Below are 18,309 nucleotides of genomic sequence, written 5' to 3' on the forward strand. Positions count from 1 at the left end.
CAGTTTATGGATAAACTCCTAAACACAGGGAATAACTAAAATATAATAACTGACTTAATAAAAGTCAGTTTATTGATATATTATCCTTAATTAACTTCTATTTCTTCCTAAAAATGAGTTGGTAGAGGTGGAATTGTATCATTTTCTCTCAAATGAATCCCTCAAGTTTGAACCGATTTCAAATTTGGTCCCGTATGTTTAAAAAATTCAACTTAGTTAGTCATTTCCGTCAATTTTGAATTTTCCGTTAGTAACTAACGGAATTAAGCGTGTGACAATGATTTCTTTAACTGACGAACTAACGGTAAATTGACGAAAATTACCAAAAGTGTTAAATTATTAAAACACGAGGGGTCAAATGTGCTCTTTTTGTAAATTTGGGGACCAAATATGAAATCGGTGCAGACTGGAGGGGTGAGGTGAAAACTGTAATTTTTTCCACAAATAAAATATAATACATTAATGCCAATATAATTTGAGACGGATAAAGTAAATAATGAATTAGTGACGTGTCTTGTCTGCAAAAATAAAATAAATTAATGTGAAATACAGTTTTCACCCTTCAAGTTTGCACTGATTTCACATTTGGTCCCCAATATTAACAAAAAGCACATTTGATCATTCATGTTTGAAAAATTCAACATTTTTAGTCTTTTCCGTCAAGTTTCCGTCAAACATGAGAGATCAAATGTGACATAGATGCAAACTTGAGGGATGGAAATTGTAAATTTTTCATAAATTAATTCAGAGTTGAAATAGATGGGCTCAAGTTGTTTTAATATGTAATGGATCTGATCAGCCCCGATAATGAACCAGTTGGTGGTGTACGGGCCAAGTCGGACCATTCTATATACCGACATTATTCGAATATTGGGAAAAATACAGTTTATGTCTTTCAAGTTTGTATCAATTCCACATTTGGTCTCTTATGTTCACAAAAAACACATTTGGTCACTCATATTTTGGAAATTCAACATTTTTAGTCATTTTTGTCAATATTTCGTTATTAGTAACGGAACCCTAGCATGTGCTCGTCACTGTCTTAAACTGATGGATTAACGGTACATTGACGAAAATGACCGAAAGTATTAATTTATTGAAACATGAGGGACCAAATATGTTTTTTGTGAACATAAGGGACCAAATATGTAATTAGTGTAAACTAGAGGGGTGAAAAATAATTTTCGATTCGAATGTTTCTAGAACCAGAAACACTAATACTACATACACTGAACAAGAAAGTTCTTACGCGAAGTAATTGCCAAAAAAAAAAAAAAGGAAAAAAAAATGGATTCCGAAAAAATTGAAGAGCTGAAGGGTTTCGTGCAGCACTGCAAACAAAACCCTTCTGTTTTACACACCCCACCATTTTCATTTTTCAAGCTTTTTCTCCAAAGGTTCGTTCTTTTTTTGATTGCTTTTTGGTTCGTTAATTACGATGTCGAAACATTTTTTTTTTTAATTTTTGTTTTGTTTAATGTTTGCAGCATGGGTGCTAAAATTCCGCCGTCTGAAAATTCGGTAAGCTATGTCGGAGTTAATTAAACCCCACCTGCGGTGAAAATTATTTACACTCCATCACTTGTTATTTTCACTGTAATGTATGCTTCTGCAATTTTGTTTGATTCGGTTCAAAAATGGAAAATTGTTGGTGGGTTCTTGTGGGTTTTCGATGGGGGTTGAATTGTACGCTCATACGGTTATTTCGCCGACGAAGTTTTTCAGGATTGTGTTGATGATGTTACTGACAGTGAGAATAGTTCAAACTGATCTTCGAATTAGAAATTTTTGGGGGTTCGATTCGATGAGGGTTTGTTCTTCCCCGTTGGTTCTTCGATCGGTCAAGATTATGATCGTTATAAGAGTTCAAAACGAGGGTTTTTTTTTAATCGAATTCATTGCGAAACAATGTTGTACTTTCTACGGTTTACGGGTTTGAGGATTATAACTGGGGAGTTTGATAGAATAATTAACAAACGTAAAATGCAGCTCATGCAATGCTAGTATATGATCGAAAATCAGTTGTGCGTTTGCGTTAAATTGATGAAGAAATCTTTGAGGCTCTTTATACTTTTTTGCTTTTTCTTTCGGTAGTGTATGTGAAAGAGAGTCACAATCCGTAATCTAGGTTGTATTTTAGCCACCTGACAAGGAGTTATTCGATTTTCACCGATGAACAATAAACTGATGCAGGGTAGAGATAACGAGAAAAATCAAGATACGAAGCAGTTCCAATCTGAAACTTTTGACGAGGAGATTGTTGAATCTGACGTTGAGTTGGATAATTCCGACATTGTGGAGCCCGATAACGATCCTCCAGAAAAGGTCGAAAAAAAAACCCGGAAAAAAAGATGAAAAATGTAATTATTTATATGCTTCGTATACGTGTTTTCAATTTTTTTTTTAATTGCAGATGGGAGACGCTTCCATTGAAGTAACTGAAGAAAATCAAGAAGCCGCTCAATTATCGAAAGCAAAAGCCAACGAGGCAATATCTGATGGTACGTATGTATACTGAATTTCTTGTAGCTAAAGTTAATTTTGCTGATATTCGGAAATATATAATATTTCCGAATTATGAATTTCAGGTAATTTTATTGAAGCTATAGATCATCTCACGGAAGCAATCACGTTGAATCCTAAGTCGGCAATTCTATATGCTAGTAGAGGTAATTATGAACGTAAACATCGTTTATAGTGTTTATTATGTTGGCATTCTTGTGTTAATCGGAAATGTTTCGTTTCTGCAGCGAGTGTCTTTATCAAACTGAAGAAACCGAATGCTGCTATACGAGATGCTGACGCAGCTTTACAGGTATATATGTGGGTTTTTTCGGTTTTCCCCACTTAACACACACACACTGGCTTTTGAGTTTTTCGAGAAAGTGTTTGATTCTTGATTTTGACGATATTTCATTTTAATTTAGATCAACGCTGACTCAGCAAAAGGGTATAAAGCACGTGGGATGGCAAGGGCAATGTTGGGATTATGGGAAGAGGCGTCTCGTGATTTACATGTTGCGTCGAATTTGGATTTCGACGAGGAGATTGGCTCTACGCTAAAAAAGGTTTTTTTTTTCTTTTTTTCGGCATATAATTCAATATTTTGTTTAAAAGATTTGATATGCATTAGAACATCTTTTTTGAAAATAAAAATCAGGTCGAACCCAATGCGAAGAAAATTGAAGAGCATCGCAGAAAATACGAACGCATGCGCAAAGAAAAGGCGTTGAGAAAAATTGAGCTCGAAAAGAAGAAGCGCCAAGTAAGCACCTTCCATCGTAGTTCTAATTTTGATTTTTCATATTCTATATAAGTAATCACTTTATTTATATTTCGATGCAGGATGCTGAAACTGCTTCAATTTTAAAAGATGGTACGTGTATTCATTTTTATTTAATTTATTATATATTAAATTAATACCTTAAAGAAACACATATGACATATTGCTCTCGATTTTATTTTATTTTTCTTTATTTACAGGAGAAGTAATCGGGATTCATTCCGCTAGCGGGTTGAAAATAAAGTTGAATGCTGCTTCAAAGATATCACGGCTCGCAATACTCTATTTCACCGCAACATGGTGTGGGCCCTGTCGTGTAATTTCTCCAGTATTCACAACTTTGGCGGGAAAATATCCGAAAGCTGTGTTCTTGAAAGTCGATATCGACGAGGTGAAAGACGCAGCTGCTGAATGGAACATTAGCAGCGTACCGTGTTTCTTCTTTGTGAAAAACGGTAAAGAGGTTGATAAAGTTGTCGGAGCCGACAAAACTTCGCTCGAAAAGAAGATTGCGCAATATGCCGGATAGTTTCTTGATATTGCAGTTCAATTCACTTCTTACTAGAGATTTTTCATTTGAAACTAATCTTACTTTATGAGATATAAAATGTATTTTCATTTTATTTTATGAGTATGCTTCAATTATATTTAGGGTAAATTATCCGCCGCCCCCTGAGATAATGTAAAATTACGAAAACCCCCCTCATGTTTGGGTAATTACGTCCACCCCTCGACTATGAATCTTCTTATACGTACACATTTATGGTGTCAAATTTAACTGAATTTTCTAGATTTCGGGGAATGTTCTCTAGTTTGTACTCATTTTATGCAAAAATGCAGTTTCTGTTGTAGCACAGATATTTACAAGTCAAGAGACACTGCTCGAATGGGGTAAAACGAGTACAAACTGGGAATATTCCACTAAATTTGAGACCCCGCCGGTGGACGTGTATGAATATTCATAGTTGATGGGTGGTTATAATTACCCAAACATCTAGGGTTTTTTCGTAATTTAGCCTTACTTTAGGGTGGCCGTAATTTACTGTATATATAATATATATAATTTTTTATGATTATATATTAGTTAGACAACACGATTCCTCACAGATATAAGGTTAAGTCTCTGCATACGGCGTCGTATCAATTGCGCGGAACTTTAAAAGTTTGTTTGTCAGTTAGAATTTTGCTTCCCTCGCTTTCTCTCTCTACTTCTCCTTCTCTCTCTTCTTTGATTTAGCCCTAAATTTTTGAAGCAATTGTGGAACAATACACATGAAACTATTAATTCCGAATTCGTTTTTCACTGTGAAATCAATTTAGGTAACTGTATCCGCTCCTTAGATCGATTTTTACGCTTAATACTCCACTATTACGCAATCTGCAGAACTGGTAAGTCGTAAATCCTCAGTTGATTTTTTTTTATTTATCGTCTACGATTTTACTATTTATCGTGTTCTGAATTAGGAAATATTGAAATAAATGGTATCTCGAATGCCGTAGAACTTCTTTCTCTCGTGTAATTTTTAATGCATTTTGATTCGGTCGAAGGAAATTAAATGTCGATTGGATTCATTCTGCGGACGATTTTAGTTTTTATTGAGATGCTTCGATTCGCTTACGCAATATGTGGATAATTGAGATTTCTTCGACAATCAATGTAATATTGTCCCTACTACTAATTACGCCAAGTGTTCGTATGGAGTCCTTGGGCATTTTGGGAATTTTATACGTATTCTAGGGTTTGCACTTTGAATACATACATCTCTTTTACGAGAATTGTAAACGAAGACTCTGCGCCGCTGCCTTTGGATCTAGACTCTTATGGTAAAAAAAAAAAAAAAAAAAAAAAAAAAACTGTATTATTTCATTTATTTGATGCGTAGCTTGATAAATTTTATCTAAATTGGAATTTTTTCGGTTATTATGTCGAAGGTTGATATGGCGGAGAAGGAAATTTTCGATTTGGAAGTTAAGTTTGATAATGCTGAAGTTGTGGATCCCGATTTCGATCCTCCGGCAAAGGTGGTTAAATTGAAAAATTGATGTTAAATTGTATCTTTAAATAGTTTTTTTTTCTTTTTTTTTTTTTTTTTTTTTTTTTTTTTTGTCGTTGAAGAATGTTCGTCTTTGTTGTTGTAGATGGGAAACCCCTATATTGAAGTGACCGACGAAAAAAAGGAAGCTGCGCAATTATTAAAATTGAAAGCGATGGATGCAGTTCTTGAAGGTAGCGCAATTCCGGAAATTTCTTGTGGTTAAAAGGTATTTATATCTCGTCTTCGGAAGTTTTTTTACTTATGCACCCTTCGTAATTGCAATGCCAGGTAAGCTTAATGAAGCTATAGATCGTCTAACAGAAGCGATCGTCTTGAATCCAAAATCAGCAATATTATTTGCAAGCAGAGGTAATTCTCAGCCCTTATCGAATATTCTACATATGAATTATTTATTATTTATTCGTGATGTTCGATTTTTATTTTTTTTAATTCTGGAAATGTATATCTTCAGCTACTGTCTTTGTTAAACTGAAAAAACCAAATGCTGCGAATCGAGATGCTGATGCTGCTTTAAAGGTACGATTTTGTTGCGTATATAGATATATGCGTGTGTGTGTGTGTGTGTGTGTGTGTGTGTGTGTGTGTGTGTGTGTGTGTGTGTGTGTGTGTGTGTGTATTCTGTTTGAAATTAAAAAAAATGTAATTCGTACAATGGTGTGTTAGATCGATCCTCATTTAGCAAAAGCATATAAAGCACTCGGTATGTCAAGGGCGTTATTGGGATTATGGGAAATAGCAGCTAGTGATTTGCATGAGGCGTCGAAGTTAGATTTCGACGAGGAGACGAGTACGTTGCTTAAAAAGGTAAATTTACGTCGGATTTACGCGCCGTAATTACTGCCTAATCACGGCTTTAATTAATCGTTGTATTTCGTTGTTACTTAAAAAAAATTCAGGTTGAAGCAAATGCGAGGAAGATCGAAGAGCATTGGGAGAAACACGAACAGCTTTGCAAAGAACGAGATATCAGAAAAGCTGAGATCGAACGCCAGAGGCTAGCACAGGTATTATACTAATTAAAAATTAAATTTTTTTTTTCGAGAAGTGAAAACAGGATGCAATGTGTTTGAGCTGTAAGTTAATTTATTTCCGTATATCATTGCAGGAAGCTAAAGTTGCTAGTGATTTAAAAGACGGTACGTTTTCTGTTTATAGAATTACTATTTACGCTATAAAAGCGAAGAAATTTACCGGGCTGATTTGTTTCTTGCAGGGGAAGTAATTGTTATCAAATCCGTCGGCGAATTGAACGCCAAATTAAAAGCTGCTACAGAGTTATCTCGTCTTGCGATCATTTACTTCACCGCGAAATGGTGCGGCCCTTGTCGTTACATTTCTCCGAAATACGAAGCATTAGCTGCGAAATATCCGAAAGCGGTGTTCTTGAAAGTCGATATCGAGGAGGTAAAAGACGCAATTGATTTGTTGAATGTTCGCAGCATCCCGTGTTTCTACCTCTCGCAAAATGGAGTAATAGTTGGCCAAGGTCTTAACATTAGCTTACATTCACTCGAGCAGCAAATCGCCCACCATGCTCGATAAATGATTAATTTCTCGATATAAAAAACTACATACATCGATCTGCAGACTTATTTGACTTTTTGCGGTTTTCTACGCAAGATTTTTGCGTTTTTTTAAGTTTCGAATATAATAAATCTGGAATTGATTTTACAATAGTAGACGTTTTCTTGAAAATTTAACGATACAAATACTTTATAAAATTCGAACGAAACGGGGTTCATTTTCGTTCGTTCTTGGAGTAAAACCTAAGAACCAAATAGAAGAAGAGCCGATAAAGAACTCCCCACGCGAGGAGTATGCCTATATCGGCCCATATACTCTCGATCCTATGAATATCCATCGTGAACAAAATATCTTCTCCGATCAGCTGGCATTTCGGGTCGAGAGCAGCGCTCGACGTGTTATGCAGTCCGCTAATCCTTACTTCTCCAAGCGGGCCCGGCGAGAGATCGCTCGTCTCTCCGTGGTAGCACTTTGCGCCCTTGAACTCATTTATCAGCAGCGCCTCGAAAGGGTATTTGATAGCGGAGATGTAATGCAGCCATTTCCAGTAGCTCGGAATCTGCGAAGCTTTCAAGAAGAATCCGCACGTCAAGAAGAAGAGAGCCGTCGTGGCGATCACGACGGCGTAGCCTGTGATGTAACTCGGCACCATCGCTGACACGAGCATGACGTAAGCGTTTGTCGTGATTAGGGAAGCGTACAGGATCAGCCAGAAGTAGAGGACGCTGCTGTTGAGTCGGAGGATGTATTTTGTGATGGCGGCGAATGTGAACCCTTGGATCGCGAAGAAGGGGAGGTACACGATGAGGGAGGAGATCACGTACGAGGACGCGCGGTAGGCGTTGTGTGACGTCTCGCGGATGAATATGAACCGTTCTTGGATGAAGGTGGGGACTGCGTCGTTCGAGGAGAAGAAGACGAGGCAGACGGAGAATATGTAGAAGTTGAGTAGTTGGTTGATGGTTTTGAATTCGTCTCCGTGGAGATTCTTGAAGAGCGACGAGAGGATTAGCGCCATTACCGTAAGAACTATTTCTCGAGAGAGGAAAAGCTCGGGTGTTCGGATTACGTTGAGAGCGGTTCGCCACGAGAGGACCGCTACTTCTCTGAGCCATGGGTTGGCGAATTTGTGGCGGTGCTCCGGTTCGTCGAGTATTTCTTCTGTTTCTGCTGGTGCTACGTCGAATTCTTCGTAGGAAGGTGTGAAGACGGGGGTTTTCGAGCGGTGGTGCGACGTGGCCGAGTAATGGCTCGAGACGGCGGACGACATTGGCGTTACGCCGGGGGTTCGGGCCGGGGTCCATGTCGGGGGGCGGCGTGGCGTGCCGGTGACGCCGTGGTATATCCAAACGGAGAAGTCTTTGTAGAAATGTGAAGCTAATCTCGGGTTGTAGACCCCACTGTTGGGGTTCATCGGCGTTTGGGCCGCCGCTTTGCTTTTCCGTTCCAACGAAGCGTCGAATTCGTCTTCGTCGTCGTCGAATTGTGAGGAGCGATTTGCTCGAGGGGTCATGTTACTGTTAGAGAATAGGCTGATGTGGCGGCTCGACCAGGGGGTCCTGCCAGCTGGTGTCGCCGGCACTGGAGTCTTGAGCCGTTTGGGTGTTTTACGAGCCGGTGTTTGAGCGGCTCGGTCCGGCTTGATTCCGTCGCGCTGGTACAGAATAAGAGGGTCGAGTCCGACGGTTGACTCGTCGTACTCTTTGATAACGTCGAGTAGGTACTCGAGGCTGTTTTCGCCATCTGGCACCGGCCGTTGGAATCCGGAAAGGTATGCAGGGAGTGATACTGGACTTCCCAGGTATATCAGTCTACCCCTGTTAGTAAATATAAAAAAAATAAAAATAAAATTATTATTTGCATAAATCAAGAGAATTTATAATAATAATTGTAATGTTTTTTTTTTTTGGATTAATTTACCTAGCAAGGACAGTGATTCTGTCTAGAAGCATTTGGATTCTGAAAGAAGGCTGGTGGATTGTCATTAAGACTATGCTACCACTTTTGGCAATGTCCTTCACTTTTTCGACTACGCTGTATGCGCTCGTGGAATCGAGACCTGAGGTTGGCTCGTCGAGAAACAAGAGCGATGGTTTGTGGATTATGTCTATTCCGATCGATACCCTTCGTTTTTCACCCCCCGACACCCCTCTTTTGCCTTCGTTTCCGATATACGTATGCGTTGCACTCTGCCCAAAAAAAAAAAATTGCACGAAAAAAAGTTCAAAACGAGAACTTAGAGAGAGAACAATAGGGGTGAAAATTGGAAAGGAAATTCCCGATTCTGCCGATTATGATCCGGAAATTTTTGATTATGGATTTCAAACCAAAAATTCACACTTTTTTTTTTCTCCCGAAAATTACTATTGAAATATCGATATCATTATGTATTATCTATAATAGGTGACCGGAAAATTGGAATTTTTGAATCCTGTCCATTCTGATCGAAAATTTTCGATTTTGGCACATTTTTTTCCTTTCCAATTTCCAAATATCTAATTTCCGCCTTTTCCGAATTATTTTCGAAAGGTATTGGAATTAGTTTTCCACTTCCGATTTTTCTTTTTGGGAAATTCGTTGCAATACATATCGATCGAGAAATAGATATAGATATAGATATACATACAGTCAAACTGAGTTGATCAAGAAGTTCGACAACTCGTCTCTTCTTTTCGACAGTGGAGATCGACGGAGGAAGCCTCACTTCCGCAGCAAACATGAACGTCTCATAAACGGTCAGCATCGGAAACAGCTGATCGTCTTGCATCACGTAAGACGATATCATCTTCATATAACTCGTCGTTACCTATCAACAAATAAAAAAAAATCATCACCATCCTCAAAAAAAAATAAAAAAAAAATCAAGAAACGCAACGAAAAACTAAATAATTACTTGTTTGCCATCGATTCGGACAGAGCCTTGAAGACTACCCTGCGCAATCCGGCCAGCCAAGGCATCGAGAAAGGTTGACTTTCCGGCACCACTCGGCCCCATAATAGCCATGACTTCACCTCTCATCGCCTGCCCCGATATATCGTTTAGAAGATAAGTTTCCTTAGTGATCCAAACGCCTTCTTTCTTCTGTTTCTTGAGCACACTATAAGATAAGTTCTTGAATTCGAGGCCGTGGCCCGGAATCAGCTTTCGCGTCGGCTGCAGCTTCGCGACGTTTTTATTGCCGAGGGCGGTTTTGTCCAAGTCCAATAACGTCTCGAGGCTCCTATTCGTGTTCGAACGATTATATCTCGCCATCTTTTTCTTCTTTCGACTTGGAAAAAAAATAAAAAAAATCGAAGTTTTTAAATTCTCCTTTGTTGGAGGAGAAATAGGGAGCAATAGTAGTGTGGTATAAAAAGAAATGAAAAACAGACAGATAATTAAATACATTGAAGTAACCGAAGGGGGGGGTGGGGTGTGCTTTGATGTTGCAGGAAAATATTCTTGGAATTGTTTGATTATGGAGTTTAAGACAAGTTTTAATTTTAAGTTGTCTTGTTTAGGATTGTGTTTTAGTGAGTTTTTCTTGTTATACTCTCAACTGTCAACAGCCAGCATTGCTCTCATGCAAATTTAATTATTAAAAGGGTAAATTGCACGTCGGCCCCTATAAATTTTAATATTTTTGCACTTTAACCCCTCAAAAAAAAAAAAAAAGTGAATACCCCTTGAAAATGTTATTCTTGTTGCACATTGCATCGGATAGCAAAATTTCAATGGAGTATTCACCGGAATTGAGTGATTTCGTTGCACGTTGCCACTTCAAATATTATTTTTGTTGCACGTTGCTCCTTAAAAAAAGTATTTTAAACAATGTAATATTATCCCTTGAAAATGTAATATTTGGTGCACGATACCACTGAAATTTGGCTTCAGGGCAAAGTGCAACCAAAACAATTTCGAAGGGGGTTGCCGCTTTTTTAATATTTAGGGGGGAAGTGCAAAATGGTAAATTTATCGGGGCCTCCCTCAACTATGAATCTTAATACTCAAAATGGTAAAATACCCACTCATGTTTGGCAATTACAATCGTCTCCCTCAACTATGAATTTTAATACACGATCACCCTTATGGTTTCAAATTTAACAGAATCTTCTAGATTCCGTGGAATATTCTCTATTTGTACTCGTTTTGTGCAAAAAATCATCAAAATCTTATGATTTACGAGGCATGAGACGCATCTTACGATGATCTTGTTTCAAAATCTAGATCTTGAACGGGATAAAACGGAAGAATTTTGCGCATAATCAAGAAGATACCATTAAGTCGATTATACCCCTAAATGTTTTCCTTCCACAAGTTCATCCAAGCAACAACATAGATAATTCTCTTACAACATAAAAGAAAAAAAAAAAAAAAGAAAAAAATCATGGTTGGTTTTTGTTCGTTGTGGAGATCAATTTGAGGATAACTGTGGGACATAATCAAATCAAAATCAGCAGAAAATAATAAAGAAAAATAAACAGAGGGGCGGGGAGAAAGAAAAGAGTTTTGCAGAAACTGTAATGGCAGCAAACGCCATCTCACCACCGCCACCACTCACAACTTCATCTTCTTCTTCGTCATCGAGGAACCTCTTCTTCGCCAAAAGCAATGTTCTTTTCCCGCCACGACAATCAAGTTCGATTAGGGGAAGAATTTTGAAAAAAAGCGGCAAGGGTTTTGGAGCGGCGGTGGTGAAATGCATGTCATCCGCGGCTGCGCCGCCTTCATCTCTTCCAGAAGCCCTGTTGTTCGACTGCGACGGAGTGTTGGTCGACACCGAGAAAGACGGTCACCGCATTTCTTTCAACGATACTTTTGCTGAAGTAATATTCTCTTTCGATTTCGTTAATTTGTTTTTGGGGGGAATATTTAATTGATATGAAATGGGGTTGATTTAGGTTTGATTTGATTTGATTGATTGATTGAAAATTGGTGTCGAATGGTTTGATTGATTGTGCAGAAAGAGTTGGGAGTTACGTGGGATGTCGATTTGTACGGCGAATTGCTCAAAATCGGAGGAGGAAAAGAGAGGTAAATTGCTTAAAATCTGGAGATGTATATAATTACTGAAAAACCGGTTTCGTTTATGTTGTTGATCGGTGTCGAAAATCCAGGATGACAGCTTACTTTAATAATGTCGGGTGGCCAGAGAACGCGCCGAAGGGCGAAGACGAACGAAAGCAATTCATAGCATCGCTTCACAAGCGAAAAACGGAGTTGTTTATGGTACTTATCGAGAAAAAGTTGCTGCCTCTTCGACCTGGTGTCGCAAAGTAAGCTGCTGATTCGAACATTTAGTAATCGAACATTTAGTTCAATATATTCTCCAAATTTTCGGAAAACTGAAATCCTGTATGAATTATTTTGAATTAGCAGAATTATAGCATATTTGTTAGTTACTGAACTAAAAAAAAAAAATCGACAGGTTAGTTGATCAGGCGTTGGGGAGTGGAGTCAAAGTTGCCGTGTGCAGCACATCAAACGAGAAGGCGGTATGCGTTATCAGGTTCTTCGGTTTTCAGTTGCATCTATTAAAAAAAAATAAAAAAATTGGTTGGTTGAATTGAATCCAGTATGAATTATAAACTTTTGATCATTTTTTAACGAACATGCTCTTTTACATCGGAAAACCAAGTTATTGGACATGTACTCGTCTGAAGTTGAAACAAATGATTTGCAGGTGTCTGCTGTAGTTTCTTTCTTGTTAGGACCCGAACGAGCAGAGAAGATACAGATATTCGCTGGAGATGTCGTTCCTCGTAAGAAGCCCGATCCAGTAAGCTTCGCATACTTCTACCTTGTAATATATATATATATATATATATTCAAGGCTTGAACTGATACTTTTCGTCGCAGGCAATTTATCTTTTAGCTGCAGAAACACTAGGTGTTGAGCCTTCAAGGTAAAAAGAGCTTCTATGTATCGAAAAATTTAGCTTAATTAATCGTAGAAATTTCAATTTGTTTATTTAAATTTTTTTCCCCGTAGTTGTGTTGTTGTGGAAGACAGTGCAATTGGCCTAGCAGCTGCCAAATCAGCAGGAATGACGTGCATCGTGACAAAGAGCGGGTAAGTTAAAAAAATCTTCGAACGTAAATCTTGATATATATATATATATATATATATATAAACACCACTTAAAATCAAGAAACTCACTCGGAAAAAAATTCAGCCTCATACATCAGATTTCCGTTTCGTCTACATTTCGATAACTCTGTGTGAGAATTGTGGGAATTATATTTTCAGGTACACAGGTGACGAGGAGTTTGTAAATGCCGATGCGATTTTCGACTGCATCGGAGACCCACCGGAGGAACGGTTCGACTTGGCATTTTGTGGAACCCTTCTTCAGAAACAATATGTTAGTTAAACTACAATTTCATTCATTAAAAAATTAAATAAATAAAATTAAAATCCAATTCTTATTGAGGCTTTCCTTCTTCATACATAATTCACGCTGTTAGCTTCTTCTTTTGCATATAGTGCAGAAGGAGCTTTCACATATGAGAGAAGATACTATTTTTATTTTAAAGTAAATGCAGTAATTGCACTATTTGATTTTGGATACTTTATCAAAAAGGATAAATCACAGCCACCCACGAAGTAAGATCAAATTACGAAAAACTCCCCCGTGTTTGGATAATTACAACCACCTATTAAAATATGAATTTTCTTACACGTCCACCCTTATGGTGTCAAATTCAATATAATCTTCTAGATTTCATAGAATGTTCTCTAGTTTGTACTCGTTTTATATAAAAATGCAGTTTTTTATGCATCACAATCTGATATACACAAGCCGAGAGATACATCTTATGATTATCTTGTTTCAAAATGTGGAGTAGGAACGTGGTAAAATGGGTACAAATTGGAGAATATTTTACATAATTTAGAAGATTTCACTAAATTTGACATTGTAAGAATGGATGTATAAAAATATTCATAGTTGAAGTATAATTGTAATTACCAAATATGAGGAAGTTTTTTGTAATTTCACTTTATCTCAGAGGTGTCGTAATTTATTGAGGAAAAAGCAGGTATGAATTATGGAAGAGGAATTAAATTTCACAGCCAATAAAAGAGAGATATGTCACATGCAACTCAACTAATGGTTGCAATAATTGCGTTGACAATTTTATGTTAGAATTTGGAAGTGGGTTCATATTTTATTTATTTTATGTATATAATAAGAAAAAGGGTTTCCAACTGGGTTTATTAAGTTCTTATAACCAATAAATATTAAATTAAATACTTCATATTGTGTGTGTAGGACGATGAGTTGGCATGAAAGGAACCGAATTCAATGATACTGATCATAGATTATTTTATTGCCGACGTATTATGCGGTTCGGATACGTTTCTGTTCGACATTCGAGAACATCTGTTCGATAATTTATGAGTCATTTTGCAATTTCTGAATATGTAAAAAAATGTTTGAATAATAGCTGATAAATAATATTTACATGATTTAATAATTGGTTGCAAACTAATAGTCGATAATAATATTTATTTTGAATATATTTGTAGGGACATTATATGTAAAATAATTTATATATAAATGAAAACTTGTATATGCTTATATAGAATATTTATAAATATATCTATATAATTTTAATATTTTCGCGTTTCTCCCAACTTTTCGTATCCTCGTTTTTGGGTTATGCCAATTTTCATTGTCCGTTTCCTAATTTTCCAGTATCGTCGTTTCTATGTCCGTGCTACATAGTTGGCCGCCAACTTGCACTTATTAGGTGATATTTTAGTGTTTTACAATTAATAATTATGTACATATTTAAATCTCCTAAAATAATGGCAAAACAATTACTAGAAAAATAATAATCAAAGCATTTGGAAATGTTGGCCTAATTTGTTTTGCATTATGTCTTGTTTCTCTTTGTCACTTTTTTTTAAAGTATAAAGAAAGAAAAGAAGAATTGCAATAGACTCCTAATTAATTTCTTTAGTGGTCCCTTGAACAACTACATAATGCTGCATGGCCCCTCATTCATCAATTCATTTATTAATATCTTATTAAAAAAAAGAAAAAAGAATTCATTTATTAATTTAATTTAATTTTTATTTTTATTTATTCTCGTGACTTTTTCAAATACTTCCAAATTCTCTTCTAAATCATCATCTTACAGCTGTTCTTCATCAAAAGACCATAACTTTTGGCTAACAAACAACACCTCTATTGGTTAAATATAATAAATATCTTTTTTAATCCAAGGGTAAATTAGTAAATTCCTATGTTGACACTAAAAAAAAGAAAATAGATAACAATTGTTCAAATGAATTTCTTCACCATTTGACACCCTTTAATCCAATAATCTCAACAAAAAAAAAAATTATTTAAAGAAAAAAAAATGAAAGAATAAGACTGTGAAATTACAAGAATACCCTTCTAAAAAAAATTAAAGTTTTAATTTTTCCTAAAAACAACTTCAGTATCCAAACCAAACCCATCAATACCTCTGTGTTCAACCAGCTCCGAGTTCTTGAACAGCTTCTCCAATGGCTTCACACTGTACAGATCATTCGCCGAGTACTTATCCGCCCGCCGCGACAGCAGCACGTGCAGCACGCATATCCCGCCGCTCTTCATCGTCCGTTCGATCTCCCCGACGAATTTCCACGGGTACAGCGCGTGGTCGAACACGTTCGAGAATTCGAAATCGAATATTCCGTCCCCGAACGGCTGTTTGTGGAAGTCGCCCTTCACAACCAGCGGAGGGTACGGCACCAGATCGATCCCAACCGAATCGGATACCCCGACCCGTTTCAGTGCGGCCACCTCCTGCCCGACCCGGGCCCCGATGCAGAGCGATTTCGACCCGTTGGATAATAGCTCCCTCTGCTTCAGATTCGCGAAGAAATCGGAGAAAACCCTAACTTTCCGATCCCAATCGCGGGTGGTCCAGATTTCTCGGAGTTTAGGGTTGAGTGTCTTGTTGAGCTGGCGTTGGAGGTATTCTTCGTAGGAGGTGTATCCGGGTCGGATCTTCAGATCCGATGGCAGATTTTCCTCGGCGGCGGCGGAGGCGGTGGATTTGGCCGGAATTTGATGCGGTGTTTGGAGAGAGAGGAAGGCTAAGACGGAGAGAGAGACGAAGAGGAAGAGGATGAAGGGTTTGAGGATTATGGGCAGTTTATGAAGATCCGTTTTCATAACTGCATGAGTTTGTGTGTGATTTCAGAAGCTCTGTATTTTGTGCATGAAATGAATCAGAGAAAATAAAAATCAACTGTGTGTTTTTATGTGTGTGTTTGTGTGTGTGAAAAAGGAATAAAACGGCAACTGCAAAATATAGTGTGTGTTTGTTGTGGGAGAGGCTTTTTGGTGAAGTGTATATATAAATTAAAAAAAAAAAAGAAAAAAGGTATTTTATAAAATTAAATCTCTATAAATTAATATAGTCGAAACTAGCAAAATTGTATTAATTTAGTAAAATGCTAAATTATCGAATGAATAATTTAATTTATTTATTATGAGTCGCGATCAGAAAAAAAATATTATTTAAGCGGAATTATATATCAGAATATTAATTTATCGATGTTAAGCTATATATAAATATTAGGTTGAATTTGAAGAAGAATCAAGAAAAACAAAGGAATGGGATAATCACTTTTTCAATAATGAGTCATGATAGTAATTGATTGCACATGGAATTATTATTATATATAAATAGTAGAAAAATAAAATAGAATTATATGGTTCCAGCTATAATATTTGTTTGCCACCTAATTATTTTCTCAATTTAATTTAAATTAATTCCATGAATCTAACCTCTTTATTTATTTATTTTTGTTTTTTGTGTTAGCAGTGTGGGGTCGGGATAGGAAGCTTCTCCATACGCGTTTTGACGTGAGGAATAGTTTTAATTTGTTACATTTGTATTTGTGGTCAACCAATCTTTAATTCCCTCTTTTGACTTTTGTAAATTGCACTTTACACTAATTACTAGCATTTTATTTTCTAAATTTAATTGTTCAAAATTTTGCTACACTCGATTTTAGTAGTTAACGATCTTCTATTGATTTAGGGTACGTTTGATAAGATTAAGCACTGAATGTTGAATGCTGAAAACATATCTGAATGACTAAGAGTTGTTTCTGTATACTGAATGCATTTCAGAACCATTAAGCTCATCTGATAGCGATAGACAAGTAATCTCTGAATAATGTTATTTTACCATTACAGCCTTGGTGAAAATCTAAAATATTCTGTTAATTAAATTATGAGCGACATATTTGTATAAAAAAAATTCGTTTTTCTTGATTAATTAACTTAATTAGCGAAGTATGAATTTTTAGTACATATCAAACATTTTTACAGTTATAATACAATTTGAAATATAAATGCCAAACAAATAGAGAAAAAAAGGAACATTTTAAAATAAAACAGCTAAAAGTAACATTGTCTCGTTGTTTAGGGTTTTCGAAAAAATATTAACGGAGAAAAATATAGGTTGAAGAAGAAAATCAATCGTTTAAAGTAGAATAGTAAAAAAAAAGTAGGATAATAAGCAATAAATAGATTAGTTAATTTGATTAAGGGTCAATATATCCAAATCACATTCAGACATTGGGCTGATTCGGTCAGCACCTATCTTTGGGCTGAACCATTAAGAGTCATTTGGAGTCATTCAGAACTCATCACCAAATGCACTGAACCCTCTTCATGCTTACCGAATCAGCATATTGCTCATTAAGAGGTGTATTAAGTGCAATCAAACAGACCCTTAGTTTATCTCGTTTAGCTTCCAAAATAAAATTAATATTATATAATCTTACGAGAATCTGATTGCAGGGTCGAACAGTCAAAATAAGAGTTCATTTGTAATTTGCAATAACCAAACATCAAATAAATTTCAATTATTTAATTATCAGGACCTAGTGTGGTTTACGACTTTCTTATAATTTGTAAGCTATTATACGACAGTGTATTTATACCCTATGCACCTATACAATTGGCTGCGAATACCTTCATTGAAAAGAAAAGAAAAACGGTATTTTCTCGGGATTTTCACTCACTAAGTCAACTAAAATATAGATCAATTGCCAATCTTAATTGTGCAATTTTGTAGCTTTAGGGGCTTTTTTGCTTATCATATGGGAGTATACTAACATAGTTTAATCATAGAGTTTCTATTAAAATTGTTTATCTTGATTAGTTCTTAACTAGGGGAGGTATATTTGCCAATGGGTGAAGTTATCAAGAAAAATTACATTTCCCCCCTAGTTTATGAGCCAATTGCAATAGGTAGGGTAAATAAATAAATAAATATATAAGTGTAGAAATAGAAATTTGGAATATGTATTGGAATTCATTCCCAGGTATCTGTTACTTAGGATCTTGTTCTCCTCTAACACAACCATAACTTGTAACTAACTTCATTCAAGAATCAAAACTAGAATTAACTTTGCATAGGAATATGTAACGCAACCTAGTTTTCTCAAA

The 18,309-nt window shown here is 36.4% G+C and overlaps 5 protein-coding genes across 6 annotated transcripts; 3 read left to right on the forward strand and 2 right to left on the reverse strand.

The window, feature by feature from the left end:
• The first annotated feature begins 1,212 nt into the window (after window positions 1-1,212).
• LOC105975096 (TPR repeat-containing thioredoxin TDX) lies at window positions 1,213-3,906 on the forward strand. The gene is made up of 10 exons (XM_013000269.2): window positions 1,213-1,397; window positions 1,488-1,521; window positions 2,194-2,325; window positions 2,414-2,501; window positions 2,589-2,669; window positions 2,751-2,815; window positions 2,928-3,068; window positions 3,161-3,265; window positions 3,346-3,376; window positions 3,484-3,906. The coding sequence occupies exons 1-10, from the start codon at window positions 1,288-1,290 to the stop codon at window positions 3,810-3,812; spliced, it is 1,116 nt and encodes a 371-aa protein (XP_012855723.2). The 5' UTR covers window positions 1,213-1,287; the 3' UTR covers window positions 3,813-3,906.
• A 1,066-nt stretch (window positions 3,907-4,972) lies between these two features.
• LOC105975108 (TPR repeat-containing thioredoxin TDX) lies at window positions 4,973-7,014 on the forward strand. Its single transcript, XM_013000283.2, has 9 exons — window positions 4,973-5,107; window positions 5,216-5,305; window positions 5,423-5,510; window positions 5,608-5,688; window positions 5,792-5,856; window positions 6,004-6,144; window positions 6,237-6,344; window positions 6,446-6,476; window positions 6,554-7,014. The coding sequence occupies exons 1-9, from the start codon at window positions 5,105-5,107 to the stop codon at window positions 6,880-6,882; spliced, it is 936 nt and encodes a 311-aa protein (XP_012855737.2). The 5' UTR covers window positions 4,973-5,104; the 3' UTR covers window positions 6,883-7,014.
• A 64-nt stretch (window positions 7,015-7,078) lies between these two features.
• On the reverse strand, window positions 7,079-10,125 carry LOC105975109 (ABC transporter G family member STR). Its single transcript, XM_013000284.2, has 4 exons — window positions 9,758-10,125; window positions 9,491-9,670; window positions 8,785-9,053; window positions 7,079-8,681 (listed from the first exon to the last, which is right to left on the reverse strand). The coding sequence occupies exons 1-4, from the start codon at window positions 10,115-10,117 to the stop codon at window positions 7,079-7,081; spliced, it is 2,412 nt and encodes an 803-aa protein (XP_012855738.2). The 5' UTR covers window positions 10,118-10,125.
• A 1,017-nt stretch (window positions 10,126-11,142) lies between these two features.
• Window positions 11,143-14,323, forward strand: LOC105975046 (Haloacid dehalogenase-like hydrolase (HAD) superfamily protein). Of its 2 annotated transcripts, XM_088823340.1 has the most exons (9): window positions 11,160-11,670; window positions 11,808-11,878; window positions 11,962-12,120; window positions 12,273-12,339; window positions 12,528-12,623; window positions 12,704-12,750; window positions 12,837-12,917; window positions 13,095-13,209; window positions 14,119-14,323. In XM_088823340.1, the coding sequence occupies exons 1-9, from the start codon at window positions 11,368-11,370 to the stop codon at window positions 14,134-14,136; spliced, it is 957 nt and encodes a 318-aa protein (XP_088679466.1). In that variant the 5' UTR covers window positions 11,160-11,367; the 3' UTR covers window positions 14,137-14,323. The 2 variants fall into 2 exon arrangements, with proteins under 2 accessions (XP_012855666.2, XP_088679466.1); XM_013000212.2 differs by lacking the exon at window positions 14,119-14,323 and having other exon boundaries at window positions 11,143-11,670; window positions 13,095-13,401.
• An 808-nt stretch (window positions 14,324-15,131) lies between these two features.
• On the reverse strand, window positions 15,132-16,226 carry LOC105975113 (uncharacterized). The gene has a single exon (XM_013000288.2). The coding sequence runs from the start codon at window positions 16,015-16,017 to the stop codon at window positions 15,271-15,273; it is 747 nt and encodes a 248-aa protein (XP_012855742.2). The 5' UTR covers window positions 16,018-16,226; the 3' UTR covers window positions 15,132-15,270.
• Between the last annotated feature and the right edge of the window lie 2,083 nt (window positions 16,227-18,309).

This window comes from Erythranthe guttata, chromosome 9, assembly GCF_056151865.1.
Source record: "Erythranthe guttata isolate IM_541 chromosome 9, IM_541, whole genome shotgun sequence".
NCBI classification, from domain to species: Eukaryota; Viridiplantae; Streptophyta; class Magnoliopsida; order Lamiales; family Phrymaceae; genus Erythranthe; species Erythranthe guttata.

Excerpts from the sequence above, each read along its gene's own strand:
- LOC105975096 (XM_013000269.2), top strand. The coding sequence starts at position 1,288 with ATGGATTCCGAAAAAATTGAAGAGCTGAAGGGTTTCGTGCAGCACTGC. Across the intron at positions 3,266-3,345 it reads TCGAAAAGAAGAAGCGCCAA|GATGCTGAAACTGCTTCAAT; the intron begins GTAAGCACCTTC and ends ATTTCGATGCAG. Across the intron at positions 3,377-3,483 it reads TGCTTCAATTTTAAAAGATG|GAGAAGTAATCGGGATTCAT; the intron begins GTACGTGTATTC and ends CTTTATTTACAG.
- LOC105975108 (XM_013000283.2), top strand. Across the intron at positions 5,511-5,607 it reads GATGGATGCAGTTCTTGAAG|GTAAGCTTAATGAAGCTATA; the intron begins GTAGCGCAATTC and ends TTGCAATGCCAG. Across the intron at positions 5,689-5,791 it reads AATATTATTTGCAAGCAGAG|CTACTGTCTTTGTTAAACTG; the intron begins GTAATTCTCAGC and ends GTATATCTTCAG.
- LOC105975109 (XM_013000284.2), bottom strand. The coding sequence starts at position 10,117 with ATGGCGAGATATAATCGTTCGAACACGAATAGGAGCCTCGAGACGTTA. Across the intron at positions 9,671-9,757 it reads TCCGAATCGATGGCAAACAA|GTAACGACGAGTTATATGAA; the intron begins GTAATTATTTAG and ends ATTTGTTGATAG. Across the intron at positions 9,054-9,490 it reads TTGATCAACTCAGTTTGACT|AGTGCAACGCATACGTATAT; the intron begins GTATGTATATCT and ends TTTTTTGGGCAG.
- LOC105975046 (XM_088823340.1), top strand. The coding sequence starts at position 11,368 with ATGGCAGCAAACGCCATCTCACCACCGCCACCACTCACAACTTCATCT. Across the intron at positions 11,879-11,961 it reads ATCGGAGGAGGAAAAGAGAG|GATGACAGCTTACTTTAATA; the intron begins GTAAATTGCTTA and ends TCGAAAATCCAG. Across the intron at positions 12,121-12,272 it reads CTTCGACCTGGTGTCGCAAA|GTTAGTTGATCAGGCGTTGG; the intron begins GTAAGCTGCTGA and ends AAAAATCGACAG.
- LOC105975113 (XM_013000288.2), bottom strand. The coding sequence starts at position 16,017 with ATGAAAACGGATCTTCATAAACTGCCCATAATCCTCAAACCCTTCATC.